At 59.9% G+C, this 24,922-nt stretch overlaps 2 protein-coding genes across 2 annotated transcripts; one reads left to right on the top strand and one right to left on the bottom strand.

Moving 5' to 3' along the window:
* The first annotated feature begins 1,534 nt into the window (after positions 1-1,534).
* Positions 1,535-4,104, top strand: TMEM106C (transmembrane protein 106C). The gene is made up of 7 exons (XM_083881206.1): positions 1,535-1,989; positions 2,106-2,169; positions 2,530-2,689; positions 2,770-2,910; positions 3,057-3,106; positions 3,360-3,413; positions 3,737-4,104. Exons 1-7 carry the CDS (start codon positions 1,797-1,799, stop codon positions 3,858-3,860), a joined length of 786 nt encoding a protein of 261 aa, XP_083737332.1. The 5' UTR covers positions 1,535-1,796; the 3' UTR covers positions 3,861-4,104.
* A 2,162-nt stretch (positions 4,105-6,266) lies between these two features.
* On the bottom strand, positions 6,267-23,153 carry COL2A1 (collagen type II alpha 1 chain; the record flags this gene model as incomplete). The annotated part of the gene is made up of 54 exons (XM_083880967.1): positions 6,267-7,179; positions 7,622-7,864; positions 8,265-8,452; positions 8,648-8,936; positions 9,163-9,270; positions 9,381-9,434; positions 9,544-9,651; positions 9,821-9,874; positions 10,213-10,320; positions 10,488-10,541; positions 10,718-10,825; positions 11,474-11,581; positions 11,661-11,822; positions 12,255-12,308; positions 12,390-12,443; positions 12,563-12,670; positions 12,753-12,806; positions 12,889-12,942; positions 13,085-13,138; positions 13,344-13,397; positions 13,486-13,593; positions 13,682-13,780; positions 14,427-14,471; positions 14,555-14,608; positions 14,687-14,740; positions 14,946-14,999; positions 15,157-15,210; positions 15,297-15,395; positions 15,510-15,563; positions 16,075-16,173; positions 16,260-16,313; positions 16,431-16,538; positions 17,170-17,223; positions 17,509-17,607; positions 17,997-18,041; positions 18,168-18,266; positions 18,346-18,399; positions 18,518-18,562; positions 18,705-18,758; positions 18,867-18,911; positions 19,031-19,084; positions 19,178-19,231; positions 19,313-19,366; positions 19,482-19,535; positions 19,634-19,687; positions 19,770-19,814; positions 20,132-20,209; positions 20,300-20,401; positions 20,597-20,650; positions 20,771-20,803; positions 20,924-20,956; positions 21,166-21,182; positions 21,827-22,030; positions 23,135-23,153. The coding sequence occupies 54 exons, from the start codon at positions 23,151-23,153 to the stop codon at positions 7,033-7,035; spliced, it is 4,395 nt and encodes a 1,464-aa protein (XP_083737093.1). The 3' UTR covers positions 6,267-7,032.
* Positions 23,154-24,922: the final 1,769 nt, after the last annotated feature.

The raw sequence follows: 24,922 nt of genomic DNA, 5'->3' as shown, positions 1-24,922 counted from the left end.
AGAGTTTTCCCCCCTTTCCACCCATCCCTGCTGGGTTTGGGGGCAGAAACAACCGGGTAAAATAAAAAGGATCAAGCCCAGGACGCGCCAGGAGCCGAGGGGAGGCTGCGGGGGGAATCTTTGGTTCTCTCCCTGCTCTGGGAATTCTCTGTGGGGTCGATCTCATCCCCCAGCCCATCCCAAAGGACTGGCAGGGATTTCCTCTCACTCAATCCCTCTCCCTGCTCCTTTTCCAGCCCTTCCCCAGGATCCCATAACCCCAGGAAGGAGCCGGGGCAAGGAAGGTGAGCCGGGAATTCTCCCCCTGCCTGGAATTTCGCTCCTGGGAAGGAGAGAAGAAATGATCCGTAAAATTTCCATGGGATACGGCTCCCACGGCCGGCCGGGAGATGCCTCTGGAGCTCGCAAAATACTTAAATTTTGCCGTGAATTTTATTTTGATGGTTTGGGTGATTGGGAGAGGGTGGGATTTCGTTTTCCATCGGTTTTCTCTCGGGTTTAGTGGGGAAACATCCCACTGAGGGAATTAATTGTAGAGAATCGGACCCGGGAGCTGCCGGGGCCGGGGCGGGGGGAGTTTTTAGGGGCGGGGGTGGGAGGGAATGGCTTGGGGGAGATTTTTCCTAGAAATTGAGAGGTGCTGGAGGTGATAAACTGGGACAGGTGGGCTGGGACTGGTGTGGGACCGCTCCGTACTGGGAGCAGGGCTCTCATACTGGTGCGGCACCAGTCTGTACTGGTGTGACGGGGTCATACTGGTTCAAGGGGTCCCCAAACTGGGGGTTACGAGCTCCATACTGGTTCAAGCCCCCCTCGTTCAACCACGCGCATGCGCACCCAGGACGGGGCGCCGGCCGCTGTGCGCACGCACACGGGCTACGCTACTGCCACGCCCTGCCACGCCCTACAACGCCCAACCGGAACCACGCCTTCCTTCTGCGCGTGCGCTACTCTGACCACGCCCGTCATATGCAAATAAGAGGGTGGGGTCACTGGCCCCACCCCGAAAATTGGCGCGTGCGCTTTGGGTGCAGGGACGGGGCGTGGCTCTCTAAACCCCGCTCATCCTACTGTGACGTAACGCCGCAGCCGATGGGCGTTGTCTGGAGTGACCCCGCCCATCTTACCGCAGACGAATGGGCGGGGCCATTGCTCTCCGCCCACCTCCGGCTCGCGCCGTTGCCATAGAGACGGCGGCTGCGCGCGCGCGGGAACGAGGGGGCGGGGCTGCGGCTGCGGCGGGCCCGGGGCGCGCGCTGGTGGCGGGAAAAGGGCGCCCCCTGCCGGAGAGCGCTGAGGGGAAAGGTCTGTGAGGGGGAAACTGTGAGGGGGGAGTTCCTGAGGGTGGGGAATGTGAAGGGGAAGATCCTGAGGGCAAAGGGGCTCTGAGGAAGGGAGTTTCTGAGGGGAGGGGGTCTTCGAAATGGGTTTTTTGGGGGGGAGTGTCCTTGAGGATGAAGGAGTCTCTGAGGTGGGGGGTCTCGGGGGTCCATAGCGGGACCTCATCCTCTCGTGAGGGGTCTCAGGGGCTCTGGGGGCGTTCCTGAGCCCCAGACCTGTTTTTTGGGGTGAGGGCTGCCTGAGGAGGTGTCGCTCTCAGTGAAGGAGGGGGTGCCTTGAGGGGCCGCTGGGTTTTGTGGGGCTGGAAACGAACCCCATCAATGTCTCCCTTTCTCCAGGGAAACCCCTTTTGTGGCGGCTTTGGGACCCCCTGAGAGGGATCACTGTACCTTAGAAACGGCTTAAAAACCTTTTTAAACAGCCCTGAGCTGCTCCTGAGGTGACACAGCCGTGCCATGGGCTCCGTGCGTTCCCTGTCCGCCGCCAGCGCTGCCCCGAGCCGGAGAAAGGCCGAGCATGAGGAAAATGAGGATTTATTGACCAGCCAGAAGCCCGTGGAGGACATGGCCAAGATTCCCTACCTGGAATTCGCAGGCCGGGAGAGCGTTACCTGCCCCACCTGCCAAGGCACTGGATGCATCCCCACAGGTGGGTGCTGGTCTGGGGGCTAAACACCCCAAAAAATAGCTCTAAATGGGGAAAAAAAAAAAAAAAAAAAAAAAAAAAGGCATTTTTAATGTGTTGTTCTCATTTTTGCTTCCCAGAGCAGGTGAATGAGTTGGTGGCTCTGATTCCCTACAGTGACCAAAGGCTTCGTCCTCAGAGAACGTAAGGGAGGAGTTCTTTTGTCACTTATTGCTGCATTTAGGGGTTGTTTTCACCCCAAAAAATAGGATTTAAAGTGTGATTCTTAATATTTCTCTTGTGGGCACCACGATCCCTCTCCCACCTTCCATCCCCTCCCTTGAGTTTTGGGGGCAACTGTAAAAAAATCCCAAAAAATGCTGCTTTGGCTTTTGCTTTACCCAACCCCAACTGTGTCAAGGGAGGATTTTGAGCCATTTTGATATAAAAAATGTGACAGCAACTCTTGGGTGCCTCTTCCAAGGAAACCAAACAAGGAGGTGGGGTTTTTGAGAATCCGAATCTCACAGAGAAGGTGAGGAATTTTTTTTTTTTTTTCCCCAGAAAACTCTATGTGCTACTCTCAGTGCTGCTCTGCCTGCTGCTCTCTGGCCTGGGGGTTTTCTTCTTGTTCCCCCACTCTGTGCTGGTGGATGATGATGGCATCAAAGTGGTCCAGGTGTGGTTTGACAGGAAAAACTCTGCTGTCCTCCTGGCCATCACGGTAAATTTTGCATAGATTTGTGAAAATAAATCACCAGGGGAACGAGCCAGCAAGGTCAGGGTTGTTTTTATCCCCTCCAGGCCACTCTGAGGATCAGGAATTCCAACTTTTACTCGGTGGCAGTGAGCAGCCTGAGCAGCCAGGTGCAGTACATGAACACCGTGGTGGGCAGTCAGCAGCTCACAAACATCTCCAGCATCCAGCCCCTGAGGGACAAACTGGTACTGACTGGGAGTTTTTGGGAATTACACCTCGGGATTTCAGTGTCCAGTGGCCACAGCAGCTTTTGCTCTCTCTGCTCACTCAAAAAATGGGGTTGGAAGGTGATTAAATTGCAGTGAAATCTGATTTTTCCACTCTGTTGCAGGTGAATTTCACCGTGAAGGCAGAGCTGAGTGGATCCCTGTCTTATGTCTAGTAAGGATTTACTGTTCCTTGGAGATATCTGGGGGAGGCTGAGGGCTGGAGCTGCTTTGATTAAAATTTGGGGAATTAATCTGGAAAGCACTCGCTTTTCCTGCCCAATTCCTTTGTCAGAAATTCTCTCAAGGTGCTGTGAGATGGTTTTGTTAACACCAAAGTGAAAAATACCAGCAGGAGCTGCCAAACCACCCCCCCCTAGATTCCTCAAGTTTTTCACTTGCTGATGAATCTCCTTGATCTTTTCCAGTTTTTTCTGCACTTTGCCCAAGGTGAAGGTCCACAACATCGTGATCCTCATGAGGTGGGTGCTGCTCCTGCTTTGTGTTCTTGGAGCTTTTTTCTCAGTTTAAAGATTCTGTTCTGTGATTCCTCAATCCTGAGGGAATTCCAGCCACCGATTTGGGCTCCAGGGAGAAAATCCTGCTTGGATTTTCCCCAAATCCCCCTCAGAGTCAGGATTTAACCCACCCCAGGGGGATAAACACGGGGTGGAGCACACAGCTCCCTCCAGAGCCTACAATTCCGACTTTTTCACCAAAACCCGCAGGAAATTGGGTTTTTTTGAGGAAAAGAGGAGTTGTGTGATGAATACAAAGCTGCTGGGTTGTCCCTTTGCCCTGCCAGGACCTCGGTGAAGCTTTCCTACATCGGCCACAGCACCCAGAGCACCCTGGAGACCTTCCACTACCTGGACTGCAGCTCCAACTCCACGGCCCCGCTGCCCCCTCTGTCCCAGGGGGCTCCTTGAGGGGCACAAAGGGCCCTGAAGTCACCTCAGACTGGCAGGAGAGGGACCAAGAGTGGCTCTGCAGGGGCAAACCTGGCAGTTCTGGAGCCCTGATGGGTGTTCCTCCTTTCCCTTTCCTTTTTTTGGGAAGGAATCTGGAACTTTCCCTCCTGAATTAAGGGCTGAAATCCCAAAGATTTGATGGTGGTTTGCACCTGTTCTGGAAGCTTGGCACTGTCAGGGTGTTTTGGGGTAAATGGATTTAATTTTTCAGAGTAGGTGAATTTATTTTTTTAGGGGGAAATGAATTTATTTTCCTGCTCAGTGGTGGCAGCACCTCAGGACCCCCCAAAAAAAGAGACAGTTCCCACCAGGAATGTGCCTCTGTTACACCTCAAAAGGAGGCAAAGGAACCCAAATCTTCGCAATGAACTTTTTCCTTCTTTTTCCCCCTTGGCTCCAACCCCTTTGGCATCCAGAGGCTCTTCCCTGGGGGTTTGAAATCCGGGAATTTGTTGGTTTTTGTGCTCCACTTCCCAAAGCAGCAGGGATTGGAGGGGGTTCTGTGGGAGGTTGGGATTCCAAGGCCTCCCTGCCGGGAGCTGGACATTCCTGCCGGCCGCTATCCCGAGGAGAATCCAGCTGCCAGCTCTCCCCCGCAGCCCTTTGGCATTTTGCCCCCCTTTTGGGGAGTTTTTTTCTGGAATTTCAGCCCTCCTTTCCCATGGGATTCAGGAGCCAGGCACAGCTACAGGTGAGGGAATTCTTCCTCAGTGGAAAAAAAATTCTGGATTTTTGGGTGACAGTGACACAAAATCCACACTTGGCTCCATTTTCCAACAGGAGATTCTTGCCCCTTTTTTAGACCTGAATCCTTCATTAAACCTGAATTGGAACTTTCCCTTTGCTGTCCTTTTTTTTTTTTTTTTTTTTTTTTTTTTTAAGGAAAAGCTCTGGATTTGTCCTAAATCCAGTGCTCTGCTGGGATTCCTTCTATGGTGTTTTTGCCCCAAAACCCATTTTGCTGATGGATTCCCACAGAATCCCCAAATGGGTTGGGAGGGATGCTAAAGCTCATCCCATTCCACCTCCCACATCCCAGGGGTGGGGAATCCTTTGGGATTTCCATCCCGGGGTCTCCCTTCTCTCACAGGGAGGAGTTCCTTCCCAAAATCCCACCCAAACCTGCAGATCCCCACTCCTCATGTCCTGTCCTTCCCTTCTTTGTCCCAAATCTGTCCCCAGCTCTTCTGAAAGGTCACCCTGTAGCCTTCCCTTCTGGCTGAAAATCCCATTTTTCCCAGCCCTTTCCCAGGATTTTTGGGGGAAAAACTCAACCAGGTGCCCATTCCCAACTGGGACCAGTGCCCAGAATCCCAATCCCAAATCTTCCTGGGTGACCCAAAAGTTGTCCCACAAATCCCCCAATTACACTGAGTTTTCTTTTTTTTTTTTTTTTTTTTTAAGGAAAAGGAAGAAATCCCAAACTTTGGTTTTCTTCCGTTTTCTTCCCCTCCTAGCTGGGATCCATCCTGATTTTCTGGGGGTCTCCCTGCACTTCTTTCCCCCTCTTTACCCCCATTTCACTTTTCCAAGGATTCTGGAGGGGTTTTTGGGGGGCTGCCCCCAGCAGGGACCCCCAAATTTGCTGCTTGGCTGCACCAGCAGAGGAAAAGTTTGACCCCAAACCTTTTGTGCAGAGCCCCCATCATTAGGAGAGCCTCCTAAAGGGCGTTTTTTTTGGGTGGAAAATCCTCTTTAATCCCCCCAATCCTCCTTAATGAATTTCCCCTGCCAATGTTTTGGTGCTCGGCCACGAGTGGCAGCTGCTCTGCTTGAAGCTGGGAGGGTTTAAAACTCAAAATTCTGCCCCCAAATGGCTTTTTTAAAGCTGTCTTTCAAAATATTTTCTAGTTATAACTTCTCCAAGCAAAAGTTTTGCCATCCACAGGGGCAAAAAGAGGAGTTTTGACCCAAAAGAATTGGGATGAAACTCAGGAATTCGTCACCCAGGAGCTGCCTGGGGCCTCCTGCATGAGAAACCTGAGCAGGTTTGGGGTTTTTCGGGGTCACTGGGCTGATTTTCGTCAAGATCATTAAAAAAAAAATCTCATTTTTGAGCTTTTTTCCCTGTAATGAACAGCCTGGTGAGGAGGGGAATTTCCATATGGGATTTTTTTATGGCACAGCAAGAGGAGAGGACCGCAGAGTCTCCTACTTCAGGTGCTGCAAAACAGCCCAAAATTTGAGTTTTTGCAGGTAAAAAACAGGATAAAGGGACAGCCACCCCTTGCCCTGGTGACACCGGGATTGTCCCAATCCTAATTGTGGGAGAAGAATTCCACAATTAAACCTCCTGCTTTTCCAAGATTTTCCACTTCAACATTTTTTCACTTTCAAATTTTTCTGTTTTCTTTTTTGGGTTTTTGTGGGGGATTTCCCCCCTGCCCCACCTTTTCTCCCTTAGTCTGAAGTATCCCAACCCCCCAAAATTTACAATTTTAACCCAAAATTTGGATTTTAAAGGGATTTTTTCCCAACCTAAAGAACTTTGTAGTGGTTGAAACGGAGAGGAAATATTTGAATCACTGCAAACACCCACACCCCCCCAAAAAAAAAAAAAGACTCGACTCAAATTTTACTTTCCACCAAAAGTTTTTTTTTTTTTTAGATTTTTTTTCATTTTATACCAACGGATGTTAAAAAATACAGACTTGTTTTACAAGAATAGCACCATTTTTTGATTTTTTTTTGTGTGTTTTTTAAACTCATATTATACATGAACACTCCTGCTGGGGAGAAGGGGCAAATTGGGGTGAGGAGGGGATTTTTTGATACCTGGATTTCTGAAATCCCATTTTTTTTCAGGGAAAAAGGGATCACTGGCATTCCCACCTCCACCTGACCTCAAAAACAGGTCTTCCAGGAAGAGAATAAATAAATATTAATGGGTTTTTTCCTTTGATTCTGGTGTTGGGACGAGGTGGTTGCTCCCTGATTCGGGGTGAGCCCTTTCAGTGCAGAACTTCTCAGCTCCTTTTTGGGGTGGATCCCGTTTTTTGTGGTTTTTTTTTTTTTTTCTTTTTTTAAGGAATCGGGCCAGGCTTTTTAAAAAAAACAAAAACCAAACCAACAAACAAAACCCACGACAACCAAAAACAAACAACCACACCAAAAAAATCCTTTTTTGTTTTTACAAGAAGCAGACGGGGCCAAGGTCGACCCCAAACTCCTGCTCGGGTCCCCCAATGTCCAAAGGTGCAATGTCCACGATGGGCAGGCGCGAGGTTTTCTGCGAGCGGTACTCGATGACAGTCCTGCCCCACTTCCCGGTGTGTTTCTGAGGGAAAAACGGGCAAAAAATGGGGTTATTTAGTCTATTAAATCCTCCCCAAACCCTTCAAATCCCAGTTTGAATCCAAGTTTATAGTTGGGCACAGAGGGGCCACATTTCCCGGGGTGTTTCTGAGGGAAAAACGGGCAAAAATGGGGTGACTTAATCCTCCAGAACCTTCCCCATCTCAGTTTGAGCCCCATTTCATCATTAAACCCAGAAGGGCCACAGTCCCTAGTGTGTTCCTGAGGGGAAAACCTTGGAAAATGGGTTTTGGAGTGCCCACCCCTGGGCCACCACGGCCAGCTGGAGGTGCTACCCAAAGCCTGGTGGCACTTGGTGACAAGATCCTGTCACCTCATGTCACCTCATTTCCCAAATCCTGCCTTGATTTCCCAAATCCTGCCCCAATTTCCCCACTCCTGCCCCGCTTTCCCCCGGCACACACCGTGCAGCCGTCCTCCAGCACGCTGTAGGTGAACCTGCTGTTGCCCTCGGCGCGGATCTCGACGTCGTTGGAGCCCTGGATGAGCAGAGCCTTCCTCAGGCTGCCCGACTCCTCGTCCAGGTAGGCCACGCTGTTGCGGCAGTGGTAGGTGACGTTCTGGGAGCCCTCGGTGGACAGCAGCCTCAGGAAGGTCATCTGGATGTTGGCTGTGTTGGGGGCCAGGTCCTCAGAGCCGTAGCTGAACTGCAAAAAGGAGGGAGGGTTTCAGATGGAATTTTTTGGGGAGATTTGAGGGGAATTTCTAGGGTTTGCTTTCCCAGAGGGGTGTAAGTTTCGTGGCCTGGTGCCATGATTTCCATGGGAGGCTCTAAATAAAACACTTCTGATCCAACAGCCATGAATTTGACCCCATAAAATCCCCTAAATCAACCAGTTCTGATCCAACAACCACCAATTCCAACCCCAGGACAGACCTGGGGACCAAGGACGGACCAAGATCTCCACATAACCCCCAAATCACCCAATACCTGATAGAACCACCAAGAATTTCACCCCAAGGAAGGAGATCAGCTCCAACTTTTCTCTAACACTGCACCCTCACCCTTTTTCCCTGTTTGTTCTCCCCTCCTGGCCGGACACTCACGTGGAATCCGCCATTGATGGTCTCGCCGAACCAGATGTGCTTCTTCTCCTTGGCTTTGCTGCTCCACCAGTTCTTCCTGGGGATGCTGCCGGGGCTGGGGTACACGCACGTCTCCCCCGTGGCCATGTTGCAGAAGACCTTGATGGCGTCCAGGGTGCAGCCCTGGTTGGGGTCAATCCAGTAATCGCCTGTGGCCGGAGGGAGCAGAGTGAGTGACCACCCAGTGGTGGGGTCAGCGAGGAGGTCAGTGCGGCTCTTCATGTCCAGGTGGGTGTGAGAGGGAACAAGGAGGAAGGAGGACACAGGGATGGACAAAGGGATGGACAGAGATGGACGCAGATGGAGAGAGGGGACGGACACAGATGGACACAGCACTGTCTCACCGCTCTTCCAGTCGGGGTGGCAGAGTTTGATGTCTCGGCAGGTCCTGGCCGGGTTCTTGCGGGAGCCCTCGGGGCTGCGGATGCTCTCGATCTGGTTGTTGAGGGCCTTGAGGGTGGCGTCCACCTCGGCGTCGTGCGGCCGCAGCCCCGGCGCGGCCTCGTCCGCCCTCATGTAGCGCCCGGGGTCGGGGCCCTTCTCGGGCTGCCCCAGCCCCGCAAATGCCGACATGTCGATGCCGGTGCCGGGGGGCCCGGGGGGTCCAGGGGGGCCAGGGTTACCGGGGGGACCCTGCGGGAGGGAGGGAGGAGTGGTCAGGGGGTGGTCGGCTGGGGGTTGGATCCCCCTGAACTGCTGGGTGCTTCCCCTCCTGTATCTCCTTGCTCTGCTGGATCCCTCTCCCCTGCAGGATCCCTCTCCCCTGCAGGATCCCCCTCCCCTGCAGGATCCCTCTCCCCTGCAGAATCCCCCTCCCCTGCAGGATCTCTCCCCTCCTGGATCCCTCTCTCCCGCTCACCGCCGGGCCGGGCTCGCCGCTCCTCCCACGGGGTCCAGGGGGACCAATGGGTCCGGGCATTCCATTGGATCCGTCCTTGCCCGAGGGGCCCACGGGGCCAGGGGGACCCTGAAAAACCCCAAAAAGGGCTCAGGGCACAGCAGGGATGGGGCTGCCACCCCCAGCCGTGGCACTGGTCCAGGGGCACCTCCTTTTCCCCCCAAAATTCCAGGACTTACCCTGGGTCCGGAGGGACCTGCAGGCCCAGCAGCACCCTGGTCTCCAGAAGGACCCTGGGGAGGATGGGAAGGTGAAGGATTTGGCATCCCACGGGAGATGTGGCATTTGGGGTGTGGGATTTGGGATCTCTGGGGGGCTGTGATCCCAAATCCTGGCACTTACGGGGGGCCCGGGCAGCCCCTGGAGCCCGGTGAAGCCCCGGTGCCCCTTCAGGCCGCGCTCGCCGGCCTCGCCTGCCTCGCCTTTGTCACCGCGCGGGCCCTGGAGACCCTGCAAGGGGACACAGAGGGTCAGGAGCGGGGTGGTCCCACACCGGGATCCCAAACTGGGATCCCAAACCGAGACCCCAAACTGGGATCCTAAACTGAGACCCCAAACTGGGATCCCAAACTGGGACCCCAAACCAGGATCCTCGGAATTCCGTGTGGGAATCACTCACCGGCATCCCCCGAGCACCAGCGGGGCCAGAGGGACCCATGGGACCCTGAGCACCCTGTGGGAGAAAGGAGTCAAAAACAGAGTGAATGGGACTTGAGATTTGAGGTGTGGGAATGTGGGGTGTAGGATTTGGGATGTGGCATTTAGTGTTCCCAGCTGCCCAGGGCACTGCAGATATTCCCAGTTCTATCTCCAGGGATTCCAGGCTCATTCCCAGTTCCAGCTCCTGGAGCTCCCAGGCAGATCCCAAACCAGCCTCCCAGGAATCCTCAGGAAGATGCTCAGAGCTGCTTCCCGGTGCCATTCCCAGATGATCCCAAACAGCTCCATGCCCAGGATTTGGGATGATTCCTTTAATTCCAGTCTCCCCCCATCCCAGCAGGTCCCACTCACCGTCTCTCCTCTGTCTCCCTGTTTTCCAGTGGGTCCCACGGGGCCGGGGGCGCCGGGAGCTCCGGGAGCACCGGGAGCACCCACGGGGCCGGTCTCACCACGGTCACCCTGTGAACAGGGAATGGGGTCAGGAACCCCGGGAATTCTGGCTCTTGTTTGGGACCAGGAGAAATCCAGAACAAGAGAGTGGGGTCAGGAATTCCGGCTCTGGGATAGGGGAAAGCACAGGGAGATCCCAGGAATTCTGGTGTTTGAGAAATCCAGGATGAGCTCACCTTCACTCCAGCTGCCCCATCCCTGCCTGGAGGTCCGTCAGAGCCGGGATTTCCCTGGGAAAAGAGGAGGAATTCAGCTTTTGCCTTTGGGATGGGGGGAAAACTTTTTCCAGACAAAATCTTATGATGAAAACGCACCGGGATTTTCCGGGATCAACCTTAGGGCTGTCCCCGCCCAGGATCAGCCAGGGATCCATCCTGGATATTCCAGACATTCCCAATTTTCCTACCTCCCTGCCGGGCTCTCCAGCTGGTCCCGTCAGCCCAGGGGGTCCCACAGGCCCGGGGGGTCCCCGGTCACCAGCAGATCCAGGTGCTCCCTGTTTTCCAGGCTCTCCCTAAAAAAAATGGGAAGACCCCCGTGAGTGACTCTGGGATGAGGGATGGCTGCTCCAAGGACAGGGAAATATCGAACTGGGGCTTTTCCCTGTGTTCCTCAGGATCGTGGAATCCCAGGATTTTTTGGGAGAGGCCTTTGGGCTCATCCAGCCCCGTTTATCCCACACCTGCCCCTCCCAGGTGGCCCCAAGGGACAATTGCAGGGATGGCAATGACGATCCTCAGGGTCCCTTCCAACCCCAAATCATTCCATGACAATCTGGGGATCCCAATTCCTGCCGCCCCAAATCCCCGAGCATCCTCCTCCTCCTCCTCCTCCTCCTCTCCCAGCCCGGCCCATCCCTTTGTCCAGGCTGGGGCGGCACAAAAACTGCAGCTCCCGCTCACAGCTCCTGGAATTTCCAGGTAGAAATTCAATTCGTGCAGGCATTAAATCCTCCCCAATCCCTGCAGCATCCCCAGGATGCTGGGGACTTTTTTTGGCACTGAAAGAGCTGCGATCCCAAAAACACCGGGATGGGGATGAGCAACTTCCAGCACTCCCCACCCACCCCAAATCCTTCTGCGCCACGAAATTGCCTCTGATGAGCTCCCATTTCTCCCCAGATTGTGGGGGGTTTGGGGTTTTTTTTTGGAATTTTGCTCACCGAAGGCCCGGGCAGTCCTGGGAATCCACGCTCACCACGCTGCCCTGGCAGCCCCACAATACCACGCTGTCCTGCCAACCCCTGGGGACCGGGGGGACCGTCCGGACCCTGTGGGGACACAAAGGGGGTCAGCGCCACTCTGTAGGGTGACAGAGGGTCCGGGGGGGTGTCCCCAAATCCCAAATACCGCAGGGCCGTCCTCGCCGGGCTCGCCCTTCTCGCCGGGGGGACCGGCAGGGCCTTGCAGACCAGGGTCTCCCGCCCGGCCTGGGGGTCCCGCGTCGCCTCGAGCACCTTTGGGGCCGTCCTTGCCCGCAGAGCCGGGGGGCCCGGGGGGGCCGGGGTTACCCTGCAGAGAAATCGGGGTTAGAGGGAGCTCAGGAGGCGTTTCCATAGTCCTGATCCATCTCTGATTCATTCCCACTCTTGATCCCAGTCCTGGTGCTGTTTGGGGATTGGGGAGCACTGGGAATGTCCCTTTGGAAGGAGTGGGTGGTGGCACCCAGGGGTGGCTTTGCTTTGGGGACATCGTGAGGAGCGGTGGCTGCCTGGCCCCCCAAGCTGGGGGTCAGTGAGTGATCCCAGCTGATCCCGACTGTCCTGAGGGATTGCAACTGTCCCAAAAGATCCCAGTTTTTCCCAGAGATCCCAACTGTCCTGAGCAATCCCAGATCATCTCAAGTGATCCTGGCTGCTCCCAGTGACCCCAGTTCCCTCCAGTGACCCCAGTTCCCCCCAGTGACCCCAGTTCCTCCAGTGACCCCAGCTGCCCCCCACTCACATTGGGGCCAGGGGGTCCGACGCGTCCGGCGGCTCCGGGGAATCCGGTGGCTCCCTGGGGACAGAGGCAAGAGGAGTTCAGACCCTGCCCCTCCCCTATTCCCCATCTCCATCCCCCCCTCTCCCCCACACTCACCGGGGGTCCCTGAGCTCCCCGAGCTCCTTTGGGACCAGTGACACCAGTGGGACCCTGGGAAGAGGCAGAAAACCAATCAGGACAGTCAGGACCCAGAGATTCCTGGAATTCCCGGGATGAGGGATCCCCCACAAGAGCTGAGCCACAGTTTTAGGGGTCCCAGCTGGACCTACCTGTGGTCCAGGAGCCCCAGAGGGACCCTGAGGCCCGGGGGCTCCGGCATCACCCTTCTGGCCAGGCTCTCCCTGCTCGCCCTTGGCTCCAGGCTGGCCATCAGCGCCCTGGGAAAGAGCCACGGTCAGTGCTCAGTGCTCAGTGGCCACTGGGGACACTGGGATGGATTTTTTGGGGGACAGAACTCACCGGGGGTCCAGCAAATCCGGCAGGGCCGGGGGCTCCGGGCTCTCCACGCTCTCCCTGTGGGGGAAATGGGGTGAGAATCAAGGCAATGGGGCAAATGTGGCATTGGCAGCACTGCAGGGGGACAGGGGGCACTTACAGGGGCACCGCGGGCACCGGCAGCTCCAGATGGGCCCGGGGGGCCAGACTCGCCCTGGAAAGGAAAGAGGAGGAGGTTGGATGGGTCTGTCCCGGGGATGAGGTGGGATCCATCCCGGAGATCAGGTGGGATCCATCCCGGAGATGAGGTGGGATCTGTCCCTGTGGGAGCAGCAGTGGGGCCACCCCAATCTCACCTTCTCGCCGTTGGGGCCAGCAGGGCCGGGGGGGCCAATAGGACCGGTCAGACCCTGTTGGGGACAAAGGGGACAGTGAAGTGAGGCCACCAGGAGGGGCCCTGGGTGGCCACCACAGGCATCCCTCACCGGCCACCATGAGGATGAGGCCACGGGAGTGACCCTGGATGGCCACCATGGGCACCTCTGCCTGACCATTGCGACCACCCCTGGCTGGCCACTCTGACTGTCCCTCCCACCCTGTCCCCATCCCACTCACTCGAGCTCCGTCCTTTCCTGGCGCTCCCTCAGGTCCCTTCTCTCCGACGTCTCCCTGCGGGGCAGGACAGGGTCAGTGTGAGCTCAGCTGAGCCCTGGTGGCACTGATGGCACCCCCTGACCCCCATGTCACTGTCACTCACCCTGTCCCCCTTGGGACCGGCGATACCGGCAGCTCCTCTCTCCCCGGGCATCCCCTGCAGCCCCGGGGGTCCTTGGGCTCCATTGGGGCCAGCGGGGCCGGTGGCGCCCTAAAACAGCAAAGGGACATTATTGGGGTGTCACACACACCCTGTGGTGGCACCGGGCCAGCCGGTGTTGTCCCCAAGTGTCACCCACCTTGGGTCCGTCAGTGCCGGGGGTACCGGGGAGGCCGCGGGGTCCCTGCAGACCTTGGGCTCCGGGAGAGCCGCGCTCGCCGGGGAAACCGCGCTCGCCCTGGGGACACCGGGGACAGCTCAGCGCGGACATGGGGACACCGGGGACAACTCAGCACCGACACAGGGACACCAGGGACAGCTCAGCGCGGACATGGGGACACCGGGGACAACTCAGCACCGACACAGGGACACCAGGGACAGCTCAGCGCGGACATGGGGACACCGGGGACAACTCAGCACCGACACAGGGACACCAGGGACAGCTCAGCGCGGACATGGGGACACCGGGCACACTGGCATGGGTGGCACCAGGGCGGGTGGGCAAGGCATCGGTCCCACGCTGCCCTGGAGGGACTGGGAGAGACTGGGAGGAGACTGGGAGGGGACTGGGATGGACTGGGAGGGGACTGGGAGGAGACTGGGATGGACAAGGAGAGACTGGGAGGGGATTGGGAGGGACTGGGAGGGGATTGGGATGGACAAGGAGGGACTGGGAGGGGACTGGGAGGGATTGGGAGGGACTGGGAAGGACTGGGAGGGACTGGGAGGAGACTGGGATGACAGAACCAGCGTGGAGCTCGTGGCCCTGAGTGGGGACAACCAAGCCCTGGGAGTCCCCAAAGTCCCTGTGGGGTGAACACGTCCCCAGGTGACACTGGGACACCCCCACAGGTGACACTGGGACACCCCCAGGTGACACTTACCCTGGGACCCACGAGCCCGGGGGCTCCGGCTTCTCCAGGAACGCCCTATGGGAAGGGGACAAACGGGTTTGGGGTCAGACCTGGAGGATATTTGAGGGATCCTGATCCCACCTAAGGGGTGCTCTCACCTGATCTCCGGGTTTGCCGCTCTCGCCGGGGGGACCTGGTGGCCCTGGCAGCCCCTGGGAGGGGACAGGAGACACATGAGAAGAACAGTGACAGGAAGACCCCAACCCCAAACCTCAAATCCCTGTGCTCACCTGGAAGCCGGAGGGGCCGGGGGCTCCTTGCTCTCCCCTCTCACCTGCCGGGCCCTGTGGGACGGACGCTGCTCAAGGACCCCAAAAACCTTTGGGATTTCAGACTTCTCCCATCCCAAGATTCTGGGGACCCCAGGGGCCCCAGCACCACAAGGGATGGAGATTTGTGGGATTTGGGATCCCCCAGCAGATCCGGGGGGGTTTTAGCCCAGCTTTGGGGTTTTTAGCCCCAGTCCCGAGCTCGCCCCGTTGCACTCACGGCAGGTCCCGGGGGTCCAGCAGCTCCGGTCTCTCCGTCCTTGCCAGGAAGTCCCTATGGAGAAGGGAAACCCCACTGAGCCCCAAATCCCATAAATCCCATTCCCCATCCTGCTTCCTGTGCCTCAGTTTCCCCCTTCAGAGGCTTTTAGGGTGGAGTGGCACCAAAAAAAAAAGTGAATTTTTGGGGTTTGTGGGGACAAAAAACTCACCCTCAGCCCCGGCGCTCCAGGAAGTCCTTTTTCACCAGCTTTTCCAGGCTCACCCTACAAAAGGTAGGAGGATTTGGGGTTCCAGTTCTCTCCAGGGAGAATTCCCAGGTGTTTTTAGAGGAAAAAGGGTCTGTACTCACATTGGCACCTTTGGGACCGGGGAAGCCCATAACGCCAGGCTGGCCCCGAGCCCCCTGCGGGCCGGGGGGTCCAGGGCGTCCGTCCTCGCCAGGGGCACCCTGTGGGGACAGCGGGGTCAGGAGCCCACCCCGAACCCCAAACAACCCCAAACCACCCCAAACAACCCCAAAAAACTCCAAACAACCCCAACTCCCTAACGGGGTGTCACTCACTGTGGGGCCGACTTTGCCTTGGGGTCCAGCGTCCCCAGGGCGTCCCGTGAGACCCTGTGGAGACAAAAAAGAGTTTGGGGACATCCAGTGTGGGGGTCTGACCCCATGAGGTGACCCCCAAAGGGCACCTGTGCTCCCCACAAAGAGCAGGGAACCCCAAGGAGGATTTTTGGGAACCCCAAATGCACTTTGGGAATCCCAAAGAGCATCTGAATTAGCAGAGTATCTTAATTAACCTCAAAGTTTCTTAATTAGCACCAAAGAGCACCAAGAACAACCCCAAAAAAGGTCTTAATGTCAAAGGGCATCTTGGCTAACCCCAAAATGACCTTATTGACCCCAAAACCACATTAACCACCCCCAAAACCACCCCTTACCAACTTCAAAAGTGCCGTAACCAACTCCAAAAGCACCTTAGTGATCCCAAACCCGCCTTAACCACCCCCCAGATCACATCAATGACCCTAAAAGTGCCTTAACCAACCCCAACCCTCGCCCCCCATCCATCCCCCAGACCCCACAGGTGCCACCCTGTCCCCATTTTTGGGGTCACACTGTCCCTCACCCTGGCTCCGGGCAGTCCGGGCTCTCCGGGGCGTCCGGGGTCACCGGTGGCTCCTTTGGGGCCGGCCAGGCCAGCGGGGCCGCGCTCACCAGGGGCCCCCTGTGTGTGGGGGGATTTGGGGTCAGTTTGGGGGGATTTAGGGTCAGTTTGGGGTTGTCACACCCCTGGTGTCCCCAGAGTCCCACCTTGGGGCCGGCCAGTCCATCCTGCCCGGGGAAGCCGCGGTTGCCGGGAGCGCCCTGTGCGGGAAGACGAGGATTTGTGGGGTCAGGGGAGGGTTTTAGGGTGGAATTTTTGGGACTGGGGTCAGTTCTTTGGGATCAGGGCTGGTTTTTAGGGTCGAGGCCAGCACAGACCCTCTCTCCAGGTGGCCCCAAAGGTCCGGCAGCTCCGGGTTCTCCACGGGCTCCTCTCTTCCCCTCCTCCCCGGCCGGTCCAGGGGCACCTTGGGGTCCTGCGGGGCCCTGAGGAAGAGGAGGAAAAGGGGTCACAAGGAGCCTTCATCCCCTCCCCAGCCCCCCCCGGGGACAAATCCCATAAATCCGAGTCCCCCTTGTGTCCCTCTCGTGTCCCGCTGGCGCCGGGGCTCGGCGGGGCCCCATTGATGGTGGTTAATGAGGCGAGGGGGGAATGTCCCCAAGGGGGGGGAGAGTCCGCAAGGGGGGACAGGAGAACACTGTGGCCATTGTCCCACTGTCCCCCCAGCCACTGTCCCCCTGCGGGAGGGGGACGCTGCCCCTCAAGGGGCCTCGTTAGGGGAACGGCTCGTTAGGGCCGAGGAGGCGCCGGAGGGGAGAGAGGGGCCGGGGATGGACGTTGGGGTGGGGATGGACACTGGGGTGGGGATGGACATTGGGGTGGGGATGGACCTTCAGGGGGGCAGTTGAGGGGTCAGGGGGTGACACTCGAGTGGTCAGTGAGAGCCAGGGATGGGCCCCTGGGTGGCAGTGAGGGGCTGGGGATAAGGATGGACACTGGGATAAGGATGGACACTGGGTGGGCAGTGAGAGGCTCCTGATGGACACTCAATGGACAGTGAGGGCCAGGGCTGGACCCCTGGCCAGGGGCTCTGGGTGTCCCCCAGCCCGGACTCACCGTCTCTCCCTTGGGTCCCTGCTCGCCTTTGAATCCCGCGATGCCGGGTTCACCCTGGGGAGGGAACACAATGTCACAGTGTCCCCACAGCTGTCCCCACCCCATCCCTGGCCTGGTGTCCTTGTCCCCATCCCATCCCATCCCATCCCATCCCATCTCCCTTAGGGGTCAAGGCCGGGTGACCTTGGAGTGACCCCGAAATGACCCGGGGGTGACTTTGGGGAGGGGACACCTGAAGGTGCGAAGGGGGCGTGGTCAGGGTCAGAAGGGGCGTGGCCGACTCCGGGTAGGTGGATGTGGTCGATGGGCGTGGCCGGGGGGACATTGGGGGTCTCTCACCGTCTGTCCCTTGGGGCCCAGCGGGCCGGTGGCTCCCTGGGGTCCGGGTGGGCCGCGGGGGCCGGGGAATCCTGGAGCGCCGGCGATGCCTGGAGCGCCCTGCAGACACACCAGGGATGTCAGGGACCCCGAAAATGTCCCCTCAGTGTCCCCACTGTCCTCCCCTCTGCCCGCAGTTCCTGTCCCTCAGCAGCTCAAATCCCACCCTGTCCCCCTGCACATCCCAATGTCCCCCAGAAACCCCCCAGCAGCCCCCCAGTGTCCCCACACATCTCCCTGTGCCCCAATGTCCCCCCAGTGTCCTCCATCCCCGAGTGCTCCACCACCCCCAGGGGACCCAAATGTCCCCAAATCCCTCGGCACCTGCTCCTCAGCCCAGGCCAGTCCCTGTCTCCATCCCCAGGGGCTCACTGGGACACCCCATCCCCATCCGTGTCCCCACCCGTGTCCCCACCCGTGTCCCCACCCCTGTCCCTGTCCCTGCTCACCGCCGATCCTTTGGCGCCGGGGATGCCATCGGTCCCTGGATTCCCCTGCAATCAGACCCCGCTGAGCTCCGTGCCTCAGTTTCCCCAGATCCGGCCCTGTCCCCTCTGCTCCCAGCTCAGGGGACAATACGGGGGGACAAAGCCACCAGGGCGAAGGGACAGGGGACTTACAGGGGCTCCAGCAGGGCCGGGCGAGCCGGGGGTCCCGGATTCTCCGCGGGGGCCCTGGGCACCCTCGGGTCCTCGAGCTCCGGTGGGTCCCGCTTCACCCTGGGCCGGGAGGTGACAAAGAGGGTCAGGGGTGACATCAGACCCTCCTGTCCCCACCGGATAATCCCTGTCCCCTCACCTTGGAACCGGGGGCACCGGGGAATCCGGGGGCTCCTGCGGGGCCGACGGGACCCTGGGGGGGAGAAGAGCGTGAGGGTCCCCCCGAGCTCTGGGGGGCCTTGGGGGACCCCGCTGTCCCCTCGGGGGGGTGACACAAGGATTGGGGACACGCCAACCCCCCCTGGACTTACGGGAGGTCCGGCCGGGCCAGGGAGGCCGTCGTTACCACGAGCACCCTGCAGGGAGACAATGCCGGGGGTCATGGGGGGTCCCCAAAGGGGGGGACAGGTCCACCTTGTCACCCCCAGGTGCCACCAGCGCCACAGGTGACACCACAGGTGACACCGCAGGTGACATCGCAGGTGACACCGCACTCACCGCAGCGCCCGAGGGGCCCGGCCGTCCTCGCTCTCCGGGCAGCCCACGGGGACCCTGTGGGGACAGAGGGTGACAAGTGAGGCCCGGGGAGGGGTCATTGGCCCTTCCCGAGCCCACCCACCCGACCGTGCCTCAGTTTCCCTTTGGCAGCGCCGCACTCACCATGGGGCCGGGGGAGCCGTTCTCGCCGGGGGAGCCAGACTCGCCCTGCGGGGAGGGACAGAGGTGTCACCAGAGCCGGGGGACAGTCACCCCAGCACGGTGAATGGCCACTACACCCATGGAATTGTCCCCAAGCCCCAGGGGAGACTGACACCCCCTCTCACCTTGGCTCCAGGTGCTCCTGCCTCTCCTTTGGCACCATCCAGACCGGGGTAACCCTGGGGACAGGGACAGGACAGGGGTGTGACAATGACAGAGCCACTCTGGGGGACACAGGGGACATGGGGACAAGGGGGGACACTCGCACTCACCCGGTGACCTTTGACTCCAGGCAGGCCGGGGGTCCCGGGGAAGCCACGAGCGCCCTGTGGGCAGTGAGGGGACAGTTGGGGACAGGGAGGGGACAAACAGTGGCTTTGTCACAGAGCCACCAGTGCCACACTCACCTGGGGGCCGGGGGGGCCTCGCTCGCCGGATTTCCCAGGTTTGCCAGTCTCGCCCTACCGGGAAAATGGGATTTTTGAGGGCTTGGGGACACAAAAATTGTCACCTTTTTGTCCTCACTCAGCCCGGTTTTGGCATTAACCGAGGCTCAATGTCACCAATGTCACTCACGTCGTCACCGGGTTTGCCAGGAGGTCCCGGAGGTCCCCGGGGACCCATCGGACCCTGGAGGGGACAAAGGGATGGTGGTGAGTGACAGCAGGGACTGGCAGTGCCCCGATTTGGGGGGTTGGGGACACTTGGGGACACTTGGGGACACTCACAGCAGCTCCTGGTTCACCGGGCTCGCCGGGGTTGCCTTGGAATCCTTGGGGACCCTGTGGGGACAAGGTGACATCAGCGGAGGTGGCACCAGCTGGCCCAAACACCCCGGAATTTGAGGAGGGGGACGATACTTACAGGGGAACCAGAAGGGCCAGGGGGGCCACGGGGTCCCATGGGGCCCTAGAGAGACACAAAAATGTCACACAGCGTGGGGACACAGGGTGGGGACCCCCCAAAGCCACCACAGCGGGGGAGCCCCCAAAATTGGGGAGGTCCTGGAGTGGGGTCCCAAATGGGATCGGTCTGCACAGGGCTTGGGGAGGGGTTTGGGGGTGTGGGCAGGGGGGATTTGGGGTGAATTGAGGGAATTTAGGGGGGGTTGATGGGATTTGGGAGGCATTGAGGGGATCTGGGGGGTTTCATGGGAGTTTGAGGAGTGTGAGGGGGTTTTGGGGGGGGGTTTGGAGGGTTTTTGGGGGGTTTTGGGGTGGCATTACCATGGGGCCCTGCATGACGCCCATCTGAGCCCCTCCAGCCTTCTCGTCGAAGCCTCCTGCCATCTGAGCCGCGAAGTTCTGCCAGGGAAAGGGGGCTCAGCACCCGGGGACCCCCCAAAAAAGCCCTCAACCCCCCCAACCCCATCTGCCCCCTCCCCAAATACTCACCCCCCCCAAGCCGGGGGGTCCGGGGGGTCCGGGGGGCCCGGGGGGTCCAGGATTTCCGGGGGTTCCGGGTTCCCCATCCCTGCCCCGGGGGCCGGGGGCGCCCTGGGATGGAGGAGACAAAAGATTTTGGGGGATCACGGAGGATTTGGGAGGGTTTGGGGGTCACAGGGGCTTTTGTGGGGTTTCCAGTAGATTTTGGGGTTTTTTGGGGAGGTCAAAGAAGATTTTAGGGTTTTACAGGAGATTTTTGGGAGGGTCACGGTGTGTTTTGGGGGATTTGGGGGGGGTCCCTCTCACCTTCTCCCCCTTCTCGCCGCGGTCCCCTCGCTGTCCCTGCTCACCTGCGGGGCCCTGTGGGGGATGGGAGGAACAGGATGGGGGAGGGGGGTCAGGAGTCCCCTCCCCCCCTTCCCCTGCCGCCCCCCCTCCCCCAAAAATTCCAGAGATTTCCCAGCCTGGAGCTGCTCCCACCTGCGGGCCCGGGGGTCCTCGGGGTCCTACAACCTGTGGGGACACAAAGGGGAGCGACATCAGGGCTGGAGGGGGGTCCCGGCCCCTTTTTGGGGTTTCTCAGCCCCGCCCCGCCCCGCCCCAGCCCCTTTTTGGAGTCTCCGCCCCACTCACATCTTTGATGTCACCGGGTTCACCTTTTTGTCCCTGCGAGGAGAAGCAAAGGGTGAGACCCCAAAAACTGCCCCAAAATTCCTCCCTCTGCCCCCCCAGGGAAAAATCACCACAAGAGACCCCCAAGGCAAAGCAAAGGATGAACACAGAGACCCCAAAACCGCCCCGAAATTCCCTCAAAAGGCCCCCCGAAGCCCCCAAACCACCCAAAATTCAGCACAGTTCCCCCCAAATTCACTCACCTTGGGGCCGGGCTGCCCTGTAGGAACACCCCGACAAAAAGAAAAGAGAAAAATAAAGATAAATTAATGGGGAGGACACACAAATTTGGGGTGGGGGGTAACACGAGGTGGGTCCATCCTGGGAGGGCTGTTGGGCCAAACTGGGGGGCACTGGGGGCTCCCCCAAAGCAGCAAAGGGGCCTTTGGGTGGCGGTTTGGAGCTTTCTGGGGATGCTCAACCCTTGAATCCCCCCCCAGCTGGGGCAGGGAAGGGTTAAAAAAAGGCAACTTTTGGAGGTTTGGGGGAAGCTGATTTTGGGGTGAAATCCCATAACTGGGAACCCCCTGGATCGGGGTTTTCTATGGGGTTTTCATTCATTTTGAGGTTTCCATTCCCATAATTTCAGGGGATTTCCACCAAACCTTTTTACCAGGGAGTGCAAAATCCTCTCCCACCACCCCTTCCCCAATTTTTTTTCTGCCTAAAACCCCCCAAAACCTCCAAATTTTCAACCAGGGCTAAAAACCTCCAGGATTTTTCCCCCCTGGAGCTCATTTCCCCCCCATTTCTTTGGGGTGAAGTTGCCTTTTCCCTTCATCGCCGCATGGATGGGCGCCATCCATCCATGGCCGGGTAATTTATTTATTAACTCGCTAATTAAAGGGCAAATAAATAAATTACAACCGCTGGGCTGCTCGGTGGGGCAAATGGGGCAGCACTCTCCGAAGGGGATCTCGGAGTTGGGACAATCCCGCACGTCCTCGCAGATGATTTCGTCGCACAGCACCGTCCCCGTGTCGCACACGCAGATCTGGCACGGCTCCGGCTTCCAAACGTCCTTGTCGCTGTAGCGGTGCCCGTCCTGCAGGCAGCTGCCAGCCTCGGCTGCGGGGACAGCGCGGGGACAGCGTGGGGACACGCGGGGACACGTGGGGACAGTGCGGGGACAGCGCGGGGACAGCACCAGGGGAGGTGGTGGCACTGCCAGCCTCGCCCTGAGCGCGGGGAGGAGCAACAAGGGGACGCCAAAGGGGCCCCGCAGCCTCCAGTGAGGAGGGACAGCGTGGGGACAGCGCGGGGACAGCCAGCAGGGGGTGGTGGCACTGCCAGCCCCGTCCTGCAGGGCAGCTGCCAGCCTTGGCCGCGGGGACAGCGCGGGGACAGCGTGGGGACAGCGCGGGGACAGCGCGGGGACAGCGTGGGGACAGCGCGGGGACAGCGTGGGGACAGCGCGGGGTAACGGGGATGGCACTGCCAGCCTCGCCCTGGGCAGGAGGAGGAGGAGGAGGAGGAAAGGGACGCCAAAGGGGCCCAGCGCCCCCCAGTGAGGGGGGACAGCGCGGGGACAGCGCGGGGACAGCCAGCAGGGGGTGGTGGCACTGCCAGCCCCTCCTCTGAGCCCCCGAAACAACAGAGGGGACACGGGCCCCAGTAGCGACATCTCTCCCCACTCTGCCCCCCCCGGGTCCCCCCGAGTGTCCCTGAGGTCCCCCAGCTCTGGTGGCACCAGTGTCCCCACGGGCTCGGGGACAAGGGGCGTTGATGTCCCCAGGCTGAACTCAGGGGTGACCCGGAGGTCCCCGAGTGCCCCCGGAGGGTCCCAGGGGTCCCCAGGAGGTGTCTGGGGGTCCCCAGGTGTCCCCAGGGTCCCTAGAATGTCCTCAGGGTCACCAGGTGGGTCCCCAGGGATGTCCCCAGGACACAGCCCAGGGCTGGCCCTCAGTCGACCCCCTGTCCCCAGAGGGGCCCTGTGACCCCAACCGGACCTGGCTGTCCCCAGTCTGTCCCCAGTCTGTCCCCAGCCTGTCCCCAGTGTGTCCCCAGCCTGTCCCCAGAGGGGTCCTGTGACCCCAACCGGACCTGGCTGTCCCCAGCCTGTCCCCAGCCTGTCCCCAGTGTGTCCCCAGCACGGCCCTGCTCCAGCTCATCTCCTGCACCCCCGGCTGTCCCTCTGTCCCCTCCCTGTCACCTGCTGTCCCCATGTCCCACCTGTCTCCCCCCCGGCCATCTCAGTCTGTCTGTCCCCCTCCTGTCCCCTTCTTGTCCCAGGCTGTCCCTGTGTGTCCCCACTGTCCCTAAACCCCATCCACGCCACACACCTTTATCCCAAATTGTCCCCCAGTGTCCCCACCGTGTCCCCACCCGCCTTGTGCCATCCTCCAGTGTCCCACGCTGTCCCTCCCGCCCCACCTTGTCCCCCCAGTGTCCCCCGGGCTGCCCCCGGGTGCTCCCCGCGCTGTCCCTCCCCGTTCCGCTTCATTTCCCGCTGTCCCCCGCTGTCCCCAACTCTCCTCGTGCGGTCCCCCCGTCCCTCTCCCTGTCCCCCCCCAGTGCCCCTCCCGCGCCACCAAGGTTGTCCCACATTTCCCCGACACTTCCCCCGGTGTCCCCACGGTGTCCCTCGGTGTCCCTCGGTGTGTCCCCCCTCTCCTCGCGGTGCTGTCCCCAGAACTGCCCTGAATCTTTTCCCCTTTGTCCCGTCTCCTGTGCCTCCATCGCAGTGTCCCCACGCTGTCCCCGGGTGCCTTCCTGCTGTCCCCCGGTGTCCCCCTGCTGTCCCCCACCGTCCCCATCCTGTCCCCCGGTGTCCCCACTCTCCCAGCTGCGCCTCCCCCGCCACTCTGAAACTTTCTCTGTCCATCCCAAAACGTCCCGTAGTGTCCCCCGGTGTCCCCTCGCTGTCCGCCGCACTGGCCCCGTCCCCTGCTGTCCCCTTTCCTCTCCCTGTCCCCCCTGTCCCCTCTGTCCCCGCTGTCCCCATTGTTCCCCGCTGTCCCCACGCTGTCCCCGCGCTGTCCCCGCTGTCCCCCCCTCCCTTTCTCCAACTTTCCCTCAACGTGTCCCCCTCAACCCCCCCCAAACCGGCGATGCCCCAAAACCTTTTCATCCCAAAACTTTCCCATCTCAAAACTTCCCCATCCTTTACCCCTCTGTGTCCCCGCTCTGTCCCCTCCCGGTCCCCATCCCGGTCCCCATCCCCGTCCCCATCCCCGTCCCCCGCGTGTCCCCTCCCGGCACTCACGGAGGTCTCTGTCCTGCGCGGCGGCGGCGAGGCAGAGGGTGAGGATGAGGAGGAGGAGGAGGAGCAGCCCGGGCCGGGGGGCGGCTCCGGGGGCCGCTGGGTGTCCGGCCATGGCGAGCGAGGGCAGCGCCCGATCCGCGCCCGGTGCGGGGCCGGCAGTGCCCGCTCGGCGCCGCCGCCCCGTTTAAGTGCCGGCCCCGCCGCCCCCCGGAGCTGTAACCCGAGCCGGGCCGGCCCCGCCGGGCCCCCCGGACCTTCCCCCGGAGCCTGCGGACCCTCCCCCGGCCCCCGAGTGGGGACGGCCCGCCCTCCCCCGGACACCGCCGGGGACACGGCGGGCGGAGGGGATGGGGATGGGGGGATGTGGGGTCTGGGGGTTTGGGGGGTTTGGGGATGTGGGGTTTGGGGTTTGGGGATGTGGGTCTGTGGGTTTGGAGGGTTTGGGGGCGTGCGGGGGGTGAGGCGGCACAGCCCCTCCTTTCCTCTCCTTTCGCATCCTTTCCCACCCCACCCACCCCACCCCACCCCATTGATCCCATCCCATCCCATTCCCGGGTCCTGGGAAAACCGGGATACCCCCGACCCGCCCCGGGAGGGAACACCCCCCTCCCCTAAACTCCGTCCTCCCCCGCCCCCCTCGCGGTGTCCCCAAATCCCCGCCCCCCTCTGGAGCCCCCACCCCCCATTCCTTGTCCCCATTCCCGGCGGAATTCCCGGCAGGAACTGTGGGATCGAGGTGGGGGACACGGGAAAGG

This window comes from Zosterops lateralis (genome assembly GCF_965231275.1).
Source record: "Zosterops lateralis genome assembly, chromosome: 32".
Taxonomy (NCBI): Eukaryota; Metazoa; Chordata; class Aves; order Passeriformes; family Zosteropidae; genus Zosterops; species Zosterops lateralis.
The sequence above is the reverse complement of the archived record's forward strand: the minus strand, read 5'-3'. Positions and strand labels throughout refer to the sequence as shown.